Raw genomic sequence first — 17,894 nt, 5'->3', positions numbered from 1 at the left:
ATTTCTTGTCGCATGAACAATTTCAGGAGGACAATATGAGTAAATATGAAGTCTTTGTTAATGATTTGTTGAAATAGTTTATTGATGCTGAGTTCATAGACTTGTCTTGATATAGTTTTAAATTGATCTTGGTGATACTTGGGCTTTTGAAGATCAGAAACTAACTTGGTGTGCCTAGTAACTTGTTCTGCCTTCCTGAAAACTGTGCTCATATTCCTTCTATTATAAAATACAGCCAACTTAAGATGTCTTTAGGAACATCCAATATCAATTTTATCTTTAATTTTTTTCTTGCAAAAATATTGGCTGAAGCAAAGAGTAGTAAAATTATAGAGTAGCAATTTTGAAATGAACCATGATTTTGGTTAAAATATTGTCCACTTACTTTATAATCAGAGAAAATGAATGACTATATTTTATTATTTTAAGTTATATGAGTTCATTTTCATTGATGTTTGTCTAAAGATCTAAGTCAAAATAAATATTGACAACAATTTGGGAATAATAACCCTGTGTCTCATAAAACCATTTTATTATTTTTTCAAAGTATAATAAATAAAGCATAAGGCTGTAATAGGTTTTGTTGCAAGGGTTTTTTGATGTTGTGTTTTTATTTTATTTAGTATTTGCTGAAGTTGTTTTACCTTCTTTATTTTTGTGCCTAAGCCTCCTTTATTCCCCAAATTTACCATTATCTGAAATAGCAGGTTAAAAAAAAAAGATTATTACAGTACAAATGAGACTCGATATCAAGTGTTTATGAATTTTGCAAAGCCTCCACCCAAATATAAGGTCCTGTGATCTTTTAAAAAATGAAAATAGCTAAGAATTCTTGAGTTATTTCTAAAGGAACCTTCTGTAGACTAAAAATGAAATAAAGTTAGTGTCCCAGGATTCTTCTTCAGCTGTGGAATTTCCTGATATATAGAGCACTGCTCTAAAAGCCTGTGTATGCCCAGATTTATTTACAGCAAAAAGTATACATTTCAAGATACTCATTTTGAAAATGAAGTTACTAATAGTTTCAGAGTAAAAATTAATAAATACTAGTTTCTTTATATAAGTAAATTTTATTACATTTTTCATCTTGTTTATCAAATTTAATATCTCTTGTAAATATCACAGTAAATTACCATGATCATAATAATAAAACACACATATGTTCAATTTAAAAAATATTTAGAAAATAAGACATGATATTTGGCAATAAATTTGTTTCCTAGGTAAAAGAATAAAAGAATACTCCTTGGGTGAACTGTCACCATTTTGCCTCTGTAAACGCAACCTCTGCCCCAATCTTCCACTTTCCTCCATGACTGGATATAAAAATATATATCAAGGTAGTTGGTATTAGACATGATCCTGATTCTGATATTTTTACATTTTGGTTATTTTCATGTGCAGAATGAACTACCTGTGGGATGGAACCCAAGTTTAAATGCAGAACATATTTCTATTTCTTATGACTTTGTACACATGCTTGGGGCAGCTTTGTATATTAATGTGAATATAGCTATGTTCTCAGTGCAAAGAGGAAGTCAGATGTGGAATTTTCCATTGTGGGATCACAAAACTTATATCTTGGAGAATTTAAGAATTCAGATTTTTTCAGTCTGTTCAAGTGTGCTCAGGATATAATATACCAATTAAAATATAAAATATTAGGGCTTTTATTTTCATATTTCATATTTCTATGAAAAGCTACTCAAAGATAAAAATGCACATATATAAAATAACAGAATGTTAAGTCAGTCATTGCTTCAATATTGTATAGTGTCAATTATCCAGTTTTTAAATTCACATGGATATATAGCAATTCCCGTTACTAAAGTGGACTGTAGACTAATTTTAAATATTTAAAACTAGTCAAGGGTTAAGTGCTGTTTTTGGCCCTGTCTTCCATGTTTGAAGAGTTTCATTCCTGTAGATCTGGGATGACTGTCACTTACCACTTTCCTTTATTAGTGACCCCACTGGAGAATTCCATAAGAGACCCTCCAGCAATGCTGACCCAAAGTAGAGAGAGCAGGGAGAAAAACTGTGAGTTCCTGCAGGTTCTTACATTTTAAAATCTTATGCTTTCTTTCATCCATGACATATTTCTTGTCTGTTTCCTTTTCTTTATCACTTGTTTGTAACATTCTTTCTTCATTGGCTCGGCAACGTTTTGTTGTTAGTTTATTTTGTTTTTTAACATCATTTTTACAATGGAGAAAAAGACTTGTATGTTGTAAAATGAAACATAGAGGGAGGACAGGAAGCTTATAAATAGACATATCATGTTGTTGCATACAAATCTGATGTACTATTTTTAACTCCCAGATAACAATTATATTCAAATATTTACCAGAAGAATCATCAGGAGGTGCTGGGGGAATTGCAAATTATATGAATTTTTGTTTGAATTTCTAGTTTTAGCACTAGAATAATTTAAAGATGATTTACAGTTTCCATTTGACCCTACTTTTTGGACACTTGAGTTTGCTTATATTAAGTACTAAAAAGTAGCAGGGTTCTAATTGCAGACAAGAATATATAATACATGAATCTTAACTCAAAACTAAATTTAGGACACATTTTTCCAAATTACTGAGAATCTGGCTTTAAGTTTCCAGATTCTCATTTTATTATAAAATAAAAGCACAGAGGTAAAGTAAATCAGAAAAATACAAACTTAAATAACACAATAATTTTATTTTTTAAGCTAACATAGTGGATTCTTGAAGCATCATGCTCACTAAGCCCAATGTGACTACTGAGAGCTTGTCTGAATTTTTTTAATCTAATAAATTTAATTCTTAAAACTTATTGCATAAACTGTAATTTCACTTGTTCATAACTTTATTATTCAATCATTTAGAGCAGTAGTTGTCAACCTTTCTAATTCTGTGACTCTTTGATACAGTTCCTCATGTTGTGGTGACCCCAAACCATAAAATTATTTTACTGTTATGATTCAAAATGTAAATTGTTATAAATATGATAATTGATATGTAATCCCCCAAGGGGTTGTGATCCACAGGATGAGGATAGCTGATTTAGGGTGATGCAGTGGAAAAGTGTAGCTTAGGTTTCTCAAGAAGAGAACTGGGGCTGCAGTTCTGTGCCTCTTTCTGACCTGAAGTCTCATAGCTCATGGTCCATACAGAAAGCTCTTTGGCAGCTCATTTACTGCCAGTAGAAGAACGTCCCTCTTCTCCATTCATCTATTCAATTCTTTCTATAACACGAAAGGAAACATTCTAAGAGAACATCATCAAAATAGAAATACTTTTTCTTGAAGTAGTCCTGAGACCTGCGTTACTCCCATCATATTCTATTGGTCAAGGAAGTGAATAAGATCTACTGAGATCTAAGCATCATGATACAAGTCTCTAATGGTGACAGTGGAAATAAAGGAAACTACATCCAATTCATTGCGACTGAAAAAAACAGAAATATTAAGTCTTTTCATTTGATTTGTCAGGATGGTTTCTAACTTATGTTGTATAGCTCTTTCCTCAAAATTGGAACATTTTCTTCCATTAGAAGAAAAGTTCATAAAACGTAGAGTAAATGAAGATTACAAGTTTCAGGAAATTACTGAAATTCACAAGATTCAACCACCGCTCAAAGGTATATGAACAGGTAATAATTGGTAGAAGCGGCTTGAATGTTAAGAGAGATCTGAGGATGCAGCTTTCATGAGTAACCAACCGTAAGGAAGTAGTCTTTCTAGTCATGCTGTTGTCTTTTAATTGAAGCTTGCTCGTGTAAGTCACCTTTTACCCATGTCTCTGTAAAAATCCCACAAACCTCAGTGTATTTGATGGAATTGTTTCTTCAGTCTGTTGTCAGTATCCTAGTTAGAATGAATAGACTTCTGTGTGTTTCCTAATTTGTACTACAAATCAAAAGGTCACTTTGCTAAATATGCTTCATAATTTTATATTGATAGTAAGAATGTTTATGGAACATTATTATCAGTACTCCTCTAGGAATGTAGGAGTGATGCTATATTGTCTTCATGTTGCATAGCGTACGTATTTAAGAAAAAATTCTATCTAATATGAATATATATGTGTAAATAACAACAGTAAACAAAATGTTAGCTAGCTAATATTCATTGACAAAGTCATTCAGAGAGCATACTCATGATTTTTATGGCATACAATATGTTATATATTTGAGGTTTTAAATGCACAGATTATATGTATCTGTGTCACAGTTGTGAGGCTGTGAATATCTTGAGAAATTTACACAGAATTAAAGTGAGGATTTTTAAAGAGAGCTTATTTTTGAAAAGATTAAGTTCTTTATAATTTTCTGAAAGCAAAACAGAGGCAAATCTACAATATTAAAATAATTAATCCACAAAATTCTTATTAATTCCTAAAAGCTACTGTTGATCTCAACACCATCACAAAGTTAAAATAGAAACTTGCTGAATTCCTGAGGACTTATTGATAGCTGGAAGACCTATATTACGTTGACTCCTTTTAACCATTATCTCATTCAACATCTCATGGACACCTGGACCTCAGGGAGCTTGTGGTCGCCAAACTGATAGCTGGGATACCAGCATAGGACTGATCCAGACCTCAGGAACGTGGGTTTCAATGAGGAGACTTCCGAAATCTATGGGACCTCCTGTAGTAGTTCAGTACTTATCCCTACCATAGGTATAGACTTTGGGAGCCCATTCCATATAGAGGGATACTCCCTGAGCCAAGACACTTGGGGGTGGACCTAGGCCCTATTCCAAAGGATATGATAGACTCTGATGACCCCTATGGAAGGCCTCACCCTCCCTGGGGAGCAGAAAGGATATGTGATAGGTAGGGTTTTAGTTGGGGGGTAGTAGGGAAGGTGGGGAGGGAGTGGGAACTGGAATTCACATGTACAACAATCTTGTTTCTAATTGAAATAAAAAAAAAAGAGGAAAAAATTAACTGGTCATTGTGGCACACACCTTTAATGGTGGCACTCTGGAGGCAAAGATAGGCAGATTTCTGTGAGTTCAAGGCCAGCCTGGTCTACAAAGTGAGTTCCAGGACTGCCAGGACTGTTACACAGAGAAATTCTATCTCAAAACAACCTTCCAAAAGAGCTTTAATACTTAATTACAAAAGTATTTCTTGTAGGGTATAATTATTGTTGTTACATTGATTATATACAACAAAAAGTGATGAAAGAATTAAGAATGATGTCCATTTGTTTTTAAGAAACACAATGTTGACAAATAAGTACTAAAAAAGAAAAATTTTAACTTCTTTAAAAATAATCATATATATGGAGAAATACACATGATGTGTATAGCACACTAATGTTTTGTTTGGTTTTGCAACTTTGAAATATTATAAAGTTATAGTTCTCTATCACACATTATAGAGAAAGCTGAGTTTCATTAGTCATATACAATTATTTCCATGCAGGAAGATGACTTTGTTTGTAAATAGCAAAGTGAGAGGGTTAAGCCTATTCTGCTTTCTCTGATGTTTTGTAGGATATAACAAAAGATGAATGCTCAATGCTGAAGCTACAACTGAAAGACAGGGATGAGCTCATTTCTCAACTACAAGCAGAGCTGGTAAGTGTTTGGCTGACACAGTTGCTTACTTTTCAGTGTTGTTTGGTGTAACCTTTATCGATGGACCTATTATTATTATTTATATGTGTGATGAATGATTTTAAAATATCACCACGACTTTTAACAACCTTTAGTATTAAAAACTGTCGTCCTTTGACAACATACAGAAAAGAAATGGTGTTTTACATTTGCAATATTTACATACTACTAGAAATTAGTGCAAACTTTTACTTGTATCTGTAATTGTAAAGGCTAAAGCCACATAACATTTTGTATTCTGTGTGATTCCTCTCCATACTGAAATGACTAGAGAAAAACGTTACAATATGAAGGAAGGCATTTAGTACTCTTGAAAAGCAAAATATTTTACTTTTATTTTTATGATCACCAGATGAAGCTTTTTGTCAATACATGGTAGAATTTCCAATTAATATACAACTCTCACAAAATATAAGTGAGAGAGGTTATTATGTTGGAAATAAGAAGTTAAATGTTTAGAACATAATAGCACATTTGCTATTGAGAAGAATTGTAATTTTTTAGATGTTTCAATTTATATACATTATGAGCAGCAGTTTAAAATGAATATCAGTACTCTAGAAATAAAATTGTAAAACTATACAATAATTTAAAAGAGAATGATAATTTATCAAGAGTTCTTAAGAATCCAGCAAAATATACATAACACAGTAGAAAACACCCTGATTATCAGCATCAGAAATAAATCCTATTTAAAAACATAAAATGGTTTAACAGTTGACTATAACAATGTTGGTGTATTATATAGCTGTAAAGTACAATCCAACAGCTTAACTGAGTTTATAGCCCAACAAGCTTATAAGGATCACAGATGTACTAGTATGATGTCAAATTCATAACATTTTATGGAGTCTAAAGAGCTTGAAGTGTTTTTACTGAAACTTGATCCTTTTTAGACTTATTTGACAGTCACAAGCATGTTAGTAGTGCTTCACAAGCCTCTAACCTACTATGCAAAATTAGAGTAGCATTCACAGATGAGAGAATTTCCTGTACTATACGAAATAGCCCATTACAAAAGAATCAGCAACATATTAATAGTACAGACAGTATCTACTACATATTGAAAACACAGTGTATTTAATATATTCCTCTATGTCAGTGGGTCTCAAAGTTCCTAATGTTACAACACTTTAATACAGCTTCTCATGTTATTGTGAGCTCCAACCATAAAATTATTTTGTTGCTATTTCATGACTGTAGTTGTCCTAATATTATGAATCATAATGTTAATATCTGATATGCATGACCCTGTTGGGGTCATGACCCACAGGTTGAGAGTTACTGTTCTAGGTGTATATTATAACCAAACTTTGTTTATATACCATAGAAAAATATCTTTGTATTTAATAAATATTAAGCACAGATACCTATTACCAAATGGAATAATCAGTCTTAAATAACAGTTCATTCAATTTGCCAGAGAGTGCTCATTTTCAATCATCAACTCAGAAAAGATTATACATTTTTCTTCCTACCATCAGTTTGATGAGATTTAAAACATAGAATGTATAAGAAACAGACCTTTCTTGTTGGGTGAGAAAGAAAATCCTTGCTTCCAGGGCCAAAGCTAAAGTTATAATTACAATAATTCAGTTCCCATCTCTCTAAAAGAGACTTGAATTTCCTAACATCCTAAAATGACATACTCGTGGGCTTTTAAATTTTCCTTTTCTTTAAAATTGAGTTGTCCAAATTTGCTACTTAGCCTTGAAATTTTCCAAAGTAATAATCAAGGCACCATTTCAATGTCTGTGCTGCATAGTTGAATGTTTTAAGGGAAGAAAGATGTTACCCTTTTGCAGTAGTGAAGTTTGCTTTGATAAAGGGGAGTTTCAGTAAGGAAGAAGGTGTGATTATTCAAGGAAGAAGAAATGTTAAAAAGACAAACAAAAGCTATGTCTGAAGAGGACATGAGGTACACCAGTGCATAGGACTCTATAAACTGCTGGAATCTGTGGGAAAATGGACTGATGAATAAGCAACTGTTTTGTTTCCAGTTTGCATGTGTTTGTTTGAGACATGGTTTTCCTCTGTATCGCACCATAGCTTAGAACTTATTACATCTATCTGTCCTGCCCTTGAACTCATGCAGTTCTCATGTGTAGCGTTACAAGAACAAAAACTACAGGTGTTAGTCACTGGAGAAGGCTTAATGGTGACAATTTGATAAAACTGAGTTTAAGTTCACAAACTAACAGTAGCTATTTATTATCATACAGATTAACAGCACAAAATGATCTGTAAGTTGTTGCAATTTTTTTTTTTATTTCTTGACCACTGATAAGCAAATTCATCTACTTGTGTATTTCAGAACAAATGTTTAGGGAATTATTCCAATAAAAGGATAGATTAAGAAAGCTTTAACTTGTGTAACCATGTTTATTCAGCAGAACACTGCCATGCAGACTTTTCATTCCTGTAACAAATACCTGAGAGGAAAAAAGAGAGAGAGAGAAAAGATTTTGGCACATTGTGTCTGTGTTTTCAGTCCACTGTCAGTTGGTTTCATTGTTTAAAACCTATGGCAGAGCAAAATATCCTGGATGAAAGAAGGATACAGCCTTCAACATTTCTGTCCCAGTGCCTTTCTTCCTCCACATCAGCCCACCACCCACATTTCTGCTACCGCAAATACTCTTTTCCCATTTTGAATGCATCAATCGATTACATCTTTTGTTAGATCAGAAGCATCATGATGTAATCCTTCTTGGAAATATTTTCAAATGCACCACCTAGTTAAGTACTAACCCCCCAGGTATCTATTCATCTAATACTGTCAACAATCAAGATTAATTGTCACACTCACCTTGATAGTTTCACTTGCTGTGAGGAGTTAATCAGTGGTCAGTTAGTGTTGGTACAGAAAAGTGTGAATCCTCATTTCCAGCCATCTTGCCGACAGCCATCTTCCCAGTATCTTCTCAACAGTACCATTGCCATGCTACTGTAATTGCTTATTCTGTGTGCTATCAGGTTTCAACAGCATCTTCCACTTTCCCAGTATATGTCAGGAGCAGCATTCATGCATTACTAGATGTCTGATGTATCTAAAAGTTTTGAGCATTTGAGTAAAATTGCATTAGAGATACCATTTTAATTTTCAGTCCATTGGTGAAATTGTATAATATAAACATACACATACAGATACCCAGTGAGCTGGAGTCCTGCAAAAAGAGATAGGCTTTTCCTTAGATAGGTTATAGTTAAGTGTGAGAAAGCTAATTTCTCACAGTCCTGTCTGTTAGGGAGTCTGAGATTTGAACGCCGGCATGGGTGGGTGCCAATGAGAACCATTCCTGGTTGATGGATGGTCAACTTCTCACTGTATAGACAAGGAGGAGGATGGTCTCTCCATCTAATCCATCTTATGTCATCTAATTAAAGCCAACTCCGAGTGTTCTTTCTTCCAAGGTGACTTACTGTGTGATTGGGGAAGGGCGCAGTTCAGAGAAGGACACCTATATTGAGCTCCTGCATATTTTTGTTATCAACTAGCATAGCACCCAGCAAGTTCTGCTAGATATTTCATGAAGTATCCTCATTTTTGTTCCCCATGACTTCAGAATTATTACCCTAATTCTACACTAGTTGCTTCCTGTCTTGGTAGACTTTATAAAGCATGAATATGCTACAAAATTCAAAATAATCATTAGATTTTGCATTATACATTTGTACTGTTTGAGAAAAGCATCACGCTTATAAACTGGATTCCTAATGTGAGTATATATTCTATCCAAATTGTCAATGGATCCCTTTCTGTGTGAAAGGGAAGGCAATAAGCAATTAGTTCTCTCAGGAAAAATTTCATGGGGTCTGATATTAACGCCTATGAAATTTTCATGCATTACCTACTTTTATGAGCTTTATTGGGTTTTGACAGATAAAAGTAATGATTTACACTGTTTTATGATGTCCAAGGGAACTTTAAACGTTAAAACATCAGCTTTTACTGAGGTTATATACATCATAGGACAACTAATTGGCAGGTAAAAAAGAGTTACAAACTGTGGCCCCTTGTGTTATAGCAGAGAGGAACTGGTTGGCAATGGGAACATCTACTCCCAGCTGTTTCAGCCCATAGCAGAGCCATTGTGCTTTGCCAGAAACATATCAAGGGGCAAAGGGCAAGGCTCTTATCTATTCAGGCTTCATATGTAACGGTGCTTGATTTTGACTGTGAGGATAGGTGGCTTACAAGAGAAAAATCTTGTCTCCATATCTCTCTGTCTCTTTCCTACTGCCCTTATTCGTCCTCTACTTCCAGTCTATCCCATCTCCACCCTCTCTCTGCAAAGGTCATATGAACATACCCAGGGAAGACACTTGTCTGCAAGCCAGGAAGGAAGCTTGACTCTGCTAGCTAGTGGTCCCAGATCAAAATGCTCAGAAAGGCAGTTGACTACGATCCTGTTTGAGAGCCACTCATCCTGTGCTGTTTTTGTCTGGAATAATGAATAGCATTTGTATTTGTATGATAAGAAATTTCAGTTCTGTACTATGTGGTTTGGGAGCTTGCATTTTGCTCATTCGTATTTGCTTATGGCTGGCTTGTTTTTGTTTGGGGGGGGCAGGGTCTTGGCTGTTGCATCACTTGAATTTGTCATCCTCATGCCTCTGCAGTAATCTGGGCTTGGTGGCATTCTTTGTTACCCTTGGTTCAGTATTTCATTTTAATGATAAACACCTATTCCTTTAATCATTAAAGATCAGATACACTTAGGTTTGAAAAATAAATTAAAAATTTAGGTCAACTTGGCAGGTTTTGTTCCTGTTGTCTGCACTGGGGGAGGCAATACAAATGTGGGAGAAGAATTTGGGATTTTCACACCCCTTGCTAACTGAACAATAAGTTTCCAATTTTATTGATTTTTCTATTGCTAGTCCATGTGATATTTTACTTAATGAAATGATACAAAATGAAATCAAGCAACAATACAGCAAGAATGATTGCTGATGAATATTATGAGTCATTGGAGAAGGGAGAACTGAACAGGGGGTGAAGGCACAGCCACAAGGCTCTGTGACAAGTGTTCAGCATCTGGGGACTGAGAAGGATGCTAACTAACTGACAGTATATAATAGAGTCAAGGTTTGGAGTCATGAATGCTAGGAAGGGTTTTTATAATAAATAATATTTAAGTATATTTAAATGTAAAGATTTATATTCTTTGTAGGTTATTGCATATGTTGGACAGATAATTCTCCAATTCAACACTTAGATTTTAAGACCTTAGTCATTTATTTAATTAAGATACTTAATGATGCCTGGCGTTGGTGGCACATGCCTTTAATCCCAGCACTCGGGAGGCAGAGGCAGGCTGATCTCTGTGAGTTCAAGGCCAGCCTGGTCTCCAGAGCAAGTGCCAGGATAGGCTCCAAAGCTACACAGAGAAACCCTGCCTCAAAAAAACCAAAAAAAAAAAAAAAACAGATACTTAATGAATAACATATGAAATAGATCCAAAATCCTAAATACAATAGATGAATATATTTATACTAATTATAATCAATTATAATCGGATAAGCTATTTATATGCTTATATAAACTTAACTTTATTAAACTGTTATAAAAGTGGAATCATTTTTCTTGCCTGTGTAAAGTTTTAGTCTTTCTCATATATTTAGTGAAGGTGATGTTGAAGAATAGCATGCAATTTTATTTTTATTCCTAATGTGAAATTGAGGGACACTGCAATCATTATCTTCATGTACTACAGTAAATCTGTGACATTTGTTATGAACACTGGTGATAAAATGTAACCTTGTGGATATATTCTATTAGATACCCATTAATCATGTAAGGGGCTGCAGAATTCTCATAAATGCTTCCAGATTTGGAGTGAAAAGTATGTTTCAGATGATATAAAAGCTAAAATAATCTGTATTTGCCATTTACCTATAGGTTAACTCAAAATATGTAAGTAAATTGATGACGTCTACTTACACACAAAATTAACCTTTTGACTATGAAGCCTAGAACTGAAATGTACTGATTTGTGTTGATCTGCCAGGCTATACACTAGGGTTTTTACTAGTAAGTAATACTTGTACTTGGTAAAATATCAAATGAAAATGTATAGATGATTTTAAAAGTAAAAACAAATTATGAAAGTACCTCAAGATTCTGGATTTTCACATGCTCTTTTGTGAAGATGTTCCCCTCTGGATGGTTTTCCTCATCTTTCTGATTGAGTTACAAGTGCAGCTTCTCTGCTGCCTTTTTTCTTTTTTTGCAAACATTCACTTCTGATTATAAGGGAAATGGGTGTGCCCTATTCTGTATTCATTACATTTCTTGTCCTTATAACCAATAACTGACAACAAGGAGCTTAAGAGACGAAGCATTTATTTAAGCTTATGATTCAGAGACGTGCTCTGTCATGTGGAGAAGGAATCACGGGGTGTGGGTTGGGCTACCTGGTGCCCTGACTAGGATGTAGAGAAGTGCAATGGCCATGCTCAGCTCCCTCTTTCCTTTTCCCATTTTATTCAGCCTGGGACCACAGGCCATGGGACAATAATGCCTACATTTAGAATTGATCCTCACTCTCAGCTTTATCTCTTGAGAAATGTCCAGATCTGGTTCTTCTAGCGAAGCTGACAATGCAGAGACTAACCATCACCACCTCCAAATAAGAAGTTCATTATCCCATGAATGAATAAAGAGATGTAATCACCTGAAAGTAATCTGTATTTACTATTTCTGTCTACTACAATTCTAAACATATCATTGCTAAGATTCCGCCTAGGAGTATTGTGTGTGTGTGTGTGTGTGTGTGTGTGTGTGTGTGTGTGTGTGTGTGTGTGTGTGAGAGAGAGAGAGAGAGAGAGAGAGAGAGAGAGAGAGAGATCATTGTATCTAATTGCATCTCACTGTAACTAATTCTAGGTCATTAAATTACGCATACACAACTTATCAGATAAATGTTAATTATTTTTAATATATAATAAAATTTAAAATGAAAGCTAGATAGGAATACTTCCACTTACAGAGACAAAACACACAAATTGCATATTTCCCCTGTAGCTGATAAATTTGTAACTGTGCAGAACATAGGTAGTTTCAATATAGTTTATAATGGGGTGAGGCTAAGAAAGTCCATCATGTATAGATTCAGAAATTAACAATAAAGGTATTGAACTTGAGTTAATGAATTCCCACCATTTAATGGAACTGTTTGGGATATTTGTATAAATTTAAGAATTAAATTGGTGACACAGGTCAGTGGGTAAAAGTGTCTATTGCTAAGTCTGATGACCTGACCTGATCTTCAAAGTTCATGTGATTAAAAGAAAGACCTCTAAAGTTGTCCACAGACATAGCACATTGTTTAACAAGTTTATAGGCATGTATATGCAAATAAATAAATGTGCTAAAAATATAAAGAATTAAAATAATACCCTGTGAAAGTTAAGTGCTTTCACAGGCTATTAGGTGATGCTTGTAAAATTTTTAAAATATTTATTTATGTAACATCCTTACCACAGTTTCACCTCACTCTTCTCCTTCCAGTTCTTCCTCAACTACATTCTATCTCCCCCATCCACTCCTCCATTTTTATTCAGAAAAGGGCAGGCCTTCCATGGATATTGACAAAATATGGCATATCAAGTTGCTTGTAAATTATAATTCATACATTAAATAACCCACTGTACTTTAATATCTCAAAATTGGTTTTTTATTCTCCCTAGTGATGTGTTTTATACGCACACACTCACTCTCTCTCTCTCTCTCTCTCTCTCTCTCTCTCTCTCTCTCACACACACACACACACACACACACACATACACACACACACACACACACACACACACATATATATATATATACATATATATATATGCTCTTACATAAAACACATATTCTGCACATCACAGAGAGCACAGAGAGCCTCTGTAGCTCTCTGTGATTCTTCTGTTTTCAAAAAAGATATGTCTATGAAAATTTCCTATGTTTCAAACTCATATTTTCAAAGTTCAATAAAGTATTGGTTAGCTGTGTTTGTCTTCTGGCCGTTGCTAATGTTCATTTAATATCACACACATTATTTAATCATGAGGTTTTCTTACAGGAAGGAGCATATTAAAAGGCTGTTCCAGGTATCCAACACAGTACTTCACTGAGATGAACACTTTTTCCTCCTAGTAGAAATCAACTCTAGAAAGTCTAGTAATATAAAAGAAGGTAGAAAAATAATCCATTGTGTTATTAAGCTTTCTTCCTCTCATTCAAAACAAATATGAAAATATGTTCTTATTTTAATGCAAACAAGCAACAGTCCCTTCTCAGCTCTCCTAGATGTCCTTCACTGAATGCAGGTCAAGGTTGAGGATGCTTTGTCAACATTTGAGTAACAATGCATGGAGTGCTTAGGAGCCATAGAGCTGAGAAGTTGTGGAGATATGAAGGCATTCAAAGTATAGCATCATGTGTAATCAGGTGACTACCTATGCCATAAAGAGGTTGCTAGAAATAAAAGTCTGGGAAATGCATATAGTTAAATAGCACATTATAAAGAATCTGGAGAGAAGAATAATTTCATTTGGTTTAAATATATATTCAGAATTCAAATTGAATGAAATTGTACACTCTTGAAGATTTAATAACAGAATAATTCCTACTTGATAAGAGAAACATCATTCTGCATGAAAATCACATTCTGAATTCAGCTTGGAAGTAATTCCCCACTTGCTCCTCATGCTATTATAATTTATAGTATTATTTCATGCCAGTCATTTTAAGATAGAATATTATAGTCCCATGGAAGATTTACATAAGAACAGGCAGCTGTAAGTACTTTCAAATCCTCTTTCTTTTTCATATTTAGGAAACATTAGGGACAGAAAAGAAATAGATTAGGTATACTTAAACATTATTAAAGTGTCAGGCTACTTTCATTCTTTTTCCAGGAGAATTAATTGCACATATTCCAGAAAGGGCTTATCTCAGCAGTAATTACTCTCCTAGTCAGCACTGTGAGACAGATATAGAATATGAATCTGACAATATCCTATGATACATAATGGGGATTAGCCTCTGCTTCCTTCCATACTCCAGTACCCTGATGAAGAACTGCCAAAAGATACAATCTTTAATATTCCAGGGCATTTATTGTAGCAATCTTGCATACTTGTTTAACTCTTTATCACAGAGTGTTGTCATATTGCAGTATGTCATAGATACAAAGAAACAATTGTTGCATATTTTAATGCCAGTAGGACAAGGGTTTGCTTTTAAGTCATTGATAGTGCTGAAAAGAAGTATGTAGCTACACTGATCAAGTGAGGTACCTAGCAGAATGTAAATTGAAACAGTGACCATTTTTATGTTTTCTTAAGTTCTTCTATCAAGTGTATCTGCCATTTCCACATCCCCCCTCTCTTTGTTTTTTATTTTTATACCAATAGATATTCCTAAGCTCACTGTTAAATTTACAAAATATACCCATTTAGATAAGCCATTAATAAACAATACAAAGACTTAAGAGTTAGGAATAAACATACTTACTGAATTGTATCAGAAAAGATTACAAGGGAAATATATGTGTGTGTTTAGATTACATGATTTGATGAAAGTTACAACAAATTTTAAGATCAAATTGGCTTTCATTAGGAATTAACAAATCAGGCTTGAATCTCATTTGAAGATTTAGAAAAAAATCCCTCCCCTCATAGCCTTGTGGGAATAAGGAAACAACAAAATGCAAAAGGTGTACTGGTTCTTCAGATTCCTTTCCTGTAAGAACTCAGAAAGAACTGGGAGGAATCAAGCTGTAGTTGTCTTGGAAGCCTCCTTCCTGGGAAGTAGCTCTCATAGTATCCAAAGGTGATATGTAAGCTGCCAAGGGAGAAAAGCTGTAAACCCTGTGAACCATAGCAAAGATCAAGGTGCCGTGATGCTTCCAAGGATTCAGTAATAGCGCTCATATCTTGGGCATAACCAATAGTCATCTAATTGAACTTAAAGCTCTCTCAATATGAGAGAATTCATGTCTAGCTAATTCCCTATGGCTGGTGATGTCATGAACCCTATAGAAGAACCTGTTACTGATACTTTCCTGGTATAATTCCTAACTGCATTGTAAAATTCATCCTTATATAAACAAGTCAGTATGCCTATTACCACACTTCTTTCTGCAGAAGACAAAGATCAATACAGAAACCCACAGCTGGTCAAAATACACAGAGATACCCAGCCCCAGTGGATATATCTACAACACAATCGCTATGCACAAACCTCAGAGAAAAATGTAGAAGAAGGGATGGGAAGATTCTAAGAGCTGGAAGACTAGTATGTCTACTGTAAAATAGTGACTAATTCATATGCCATCATATAGCCTTCATCCAGCAGCTGGTGGAAGTAGAAGCAGACACCCACAACTAAACCTTGAACTCAACTGAAATCGAGATGCAGAGAAGGAGGACTGATGAACAAAGGGGTCCATACCACGGTGGTGAAACCCACAGAAACAGCTGACCTGAACAAGGGAAAATTCTTGTTTCCCAGACTGATAGCTGGGAAACCAGCATGGGACTAATCCAGACCCCCTGAATGTGGGTGTCAGTGAGGAGACCTTGGAAATCTATGGGGCCTCTTGTAGAAGATCAGTACTTGTCCCTAGCATAGGAATGGACTTTAGGATCCCATCCCACATGGAGGGATACTCCCTGAGCCTAGACACAACGGGGGTTGGCCTGGGTCCTATACCAAAGAATATGACAGACTTTGAAGACCCCCTGTGGAAGGCCTCACCCTCCCTGGGGAACAGAAAGGGTCTGGGATAGGTAGGGCATGAATTGGCTGCTCAGGGAGGAGGGGAGGGACCTGGGATTGACATGTAAAATAATTTTCTTTCTAATAAATAAAAGGAAAAAATAGTGTTTTCTTGATATGAAGAAGTTCTACCCAGGAAATCTCAACAATGTTTTCTCCTAAACAAGACCTGCCAATGATAATGCCAGTTGGCAAACCTATGTGGATGGAGAAATCTCACAAGTCCCTACCCCTAGGTGAATTAATTAATGGCTACTGGAAGAAAGAGATTCAGTCTTCTATGGGGACTAGCCCTCTGATAAGTTATCCAAGCTAAATCAGTCAGCAGTAAACACATAGACATACAAGCAACAGTAAATGGACTCAGCAGGATATATATTATATATATAATATATATATATATATAATATATATATAGAGAGAGAGAGAGAGAGAGAGAGAGAGTATATATGTCAACAATTAAAGAATAAAAAATTTCAGAACTTGATATGGAGTGGTGGGGATTTGGGAAGAATTGGAAGGTGGAAAGGAAGAACAGAAATTATGTAAGTACATTACTCATCTACAAAATGCTCAAAATATTTTAGATTTTTATTAAATGAAAAAGATTTAAAATAGAAGCTTCTTCATTGCTAGGCTCTATTTGTAAAATTATCTTCTGTCTCTGAAGTCAGATGAACACCTTTGTTTCATTTTAGCTATGAGTAGATTTATTGTGCGTGTCTCAACTTACCTTCTGCAGGAATTTAATGGAACACAATGATAATCTGTTTTACTTAATAGTATGTATGTGTGAATATTCTACCTTACAGTGGATTACCATTTAAAAATTGAAAACCATTCTGCTGGATGGTGTTGGCACACGGCTTTGATCTCAGCACTCAGGAGGTAAACGCAAGCAGATATCTGTGAGTTCAAGGCCAGTCTGGTCTACAGATAGAGTTCCAGGACAGGCCCCAAAGTCACACAGAGAAACCCTGTCTCAAAAAAACAAAAAAAGAAAAAGAAATTAGAAGCCATTCTGAACAATCACCTTGGAGTCAGAAATAAAGGGGTGGGGGAAGCAGGGGAGGAGGGGAGAAAGAGGGAACTGGGATTGACATATAAATGAAGTTTGTTTCTAATTTAAGTTTGTTTAATTAAATTATAAAAATAAAATAATAATATAAAAAAAGAAATGCCAAACTTAAAGGACAAGTGTAAACACTCTGGTTAATGCTTAAGATTTATGACTGCATTTAATATTTATAATCAATATGAGAAATATTAGTATTTTTAATTTTCCATAACAAGACAAATTCAGAAAAATGTAGGGATTTCAAGTCTATATAATAAAATTGAGTTAGGATTCAAAGAAAAGTTTGTCTGGCTCCTTGAATAGCATCTCCAAGCAGACTTCTAAATTGGAGGAATAGAAAACAATTCCAATTTTCTTCATATAAACAGTGTAATTAAAGATTTTAGTTATTCTGTGTAGATTTCTTCTCAAGTACGTGGTGCTAGGATACT

General features: G+C 34.7%; 1 protein-coding gene across 3 annotated transcripts in view; it reads left to right on the top strand.

Moving 5' to 3' along the window:
• Positions 1-17,894, top strand: part of Ccser1 (coiled-coil serine rich protein 1) — a 978,554-nt gene that overhangs the window by 374,616 nt on the left and 586,044 nt on the right. For all 3 annotated transcript variants that reach the window (XM_035448756.1, XM_035448755.1, XM_035448758.1), the window contains exon 7: positions 5,486-5,569. In XM_035448756.1, coding sequence (XP_035304647.1) covers positions 5,486-5,569 — 84 coding nt within the window. The remainder of the gene's footprint in view (positions 1-5,485; positions 5,570-17,894) is intronic.

The sequence above is a fragment of the Cricetulus griseus genome, chromosome 8 (genome assembly GCF_003668045.3).
Source record: "Cricetulus griseus strain 17A/GY chromosome 8, alternate assembly CriGri-PICRH-1.0, whole genome shotgun sequence".
Taxonomy (NCBI): Eukaryota; Metazoa; Chordata; class Mammalia; order Rodentia; family Cricetidae; genus Cricetulus; species Cricetulus griseus.
This window is presented reverse-complemented; position numbering and strand designations above follow the sequence as displayed.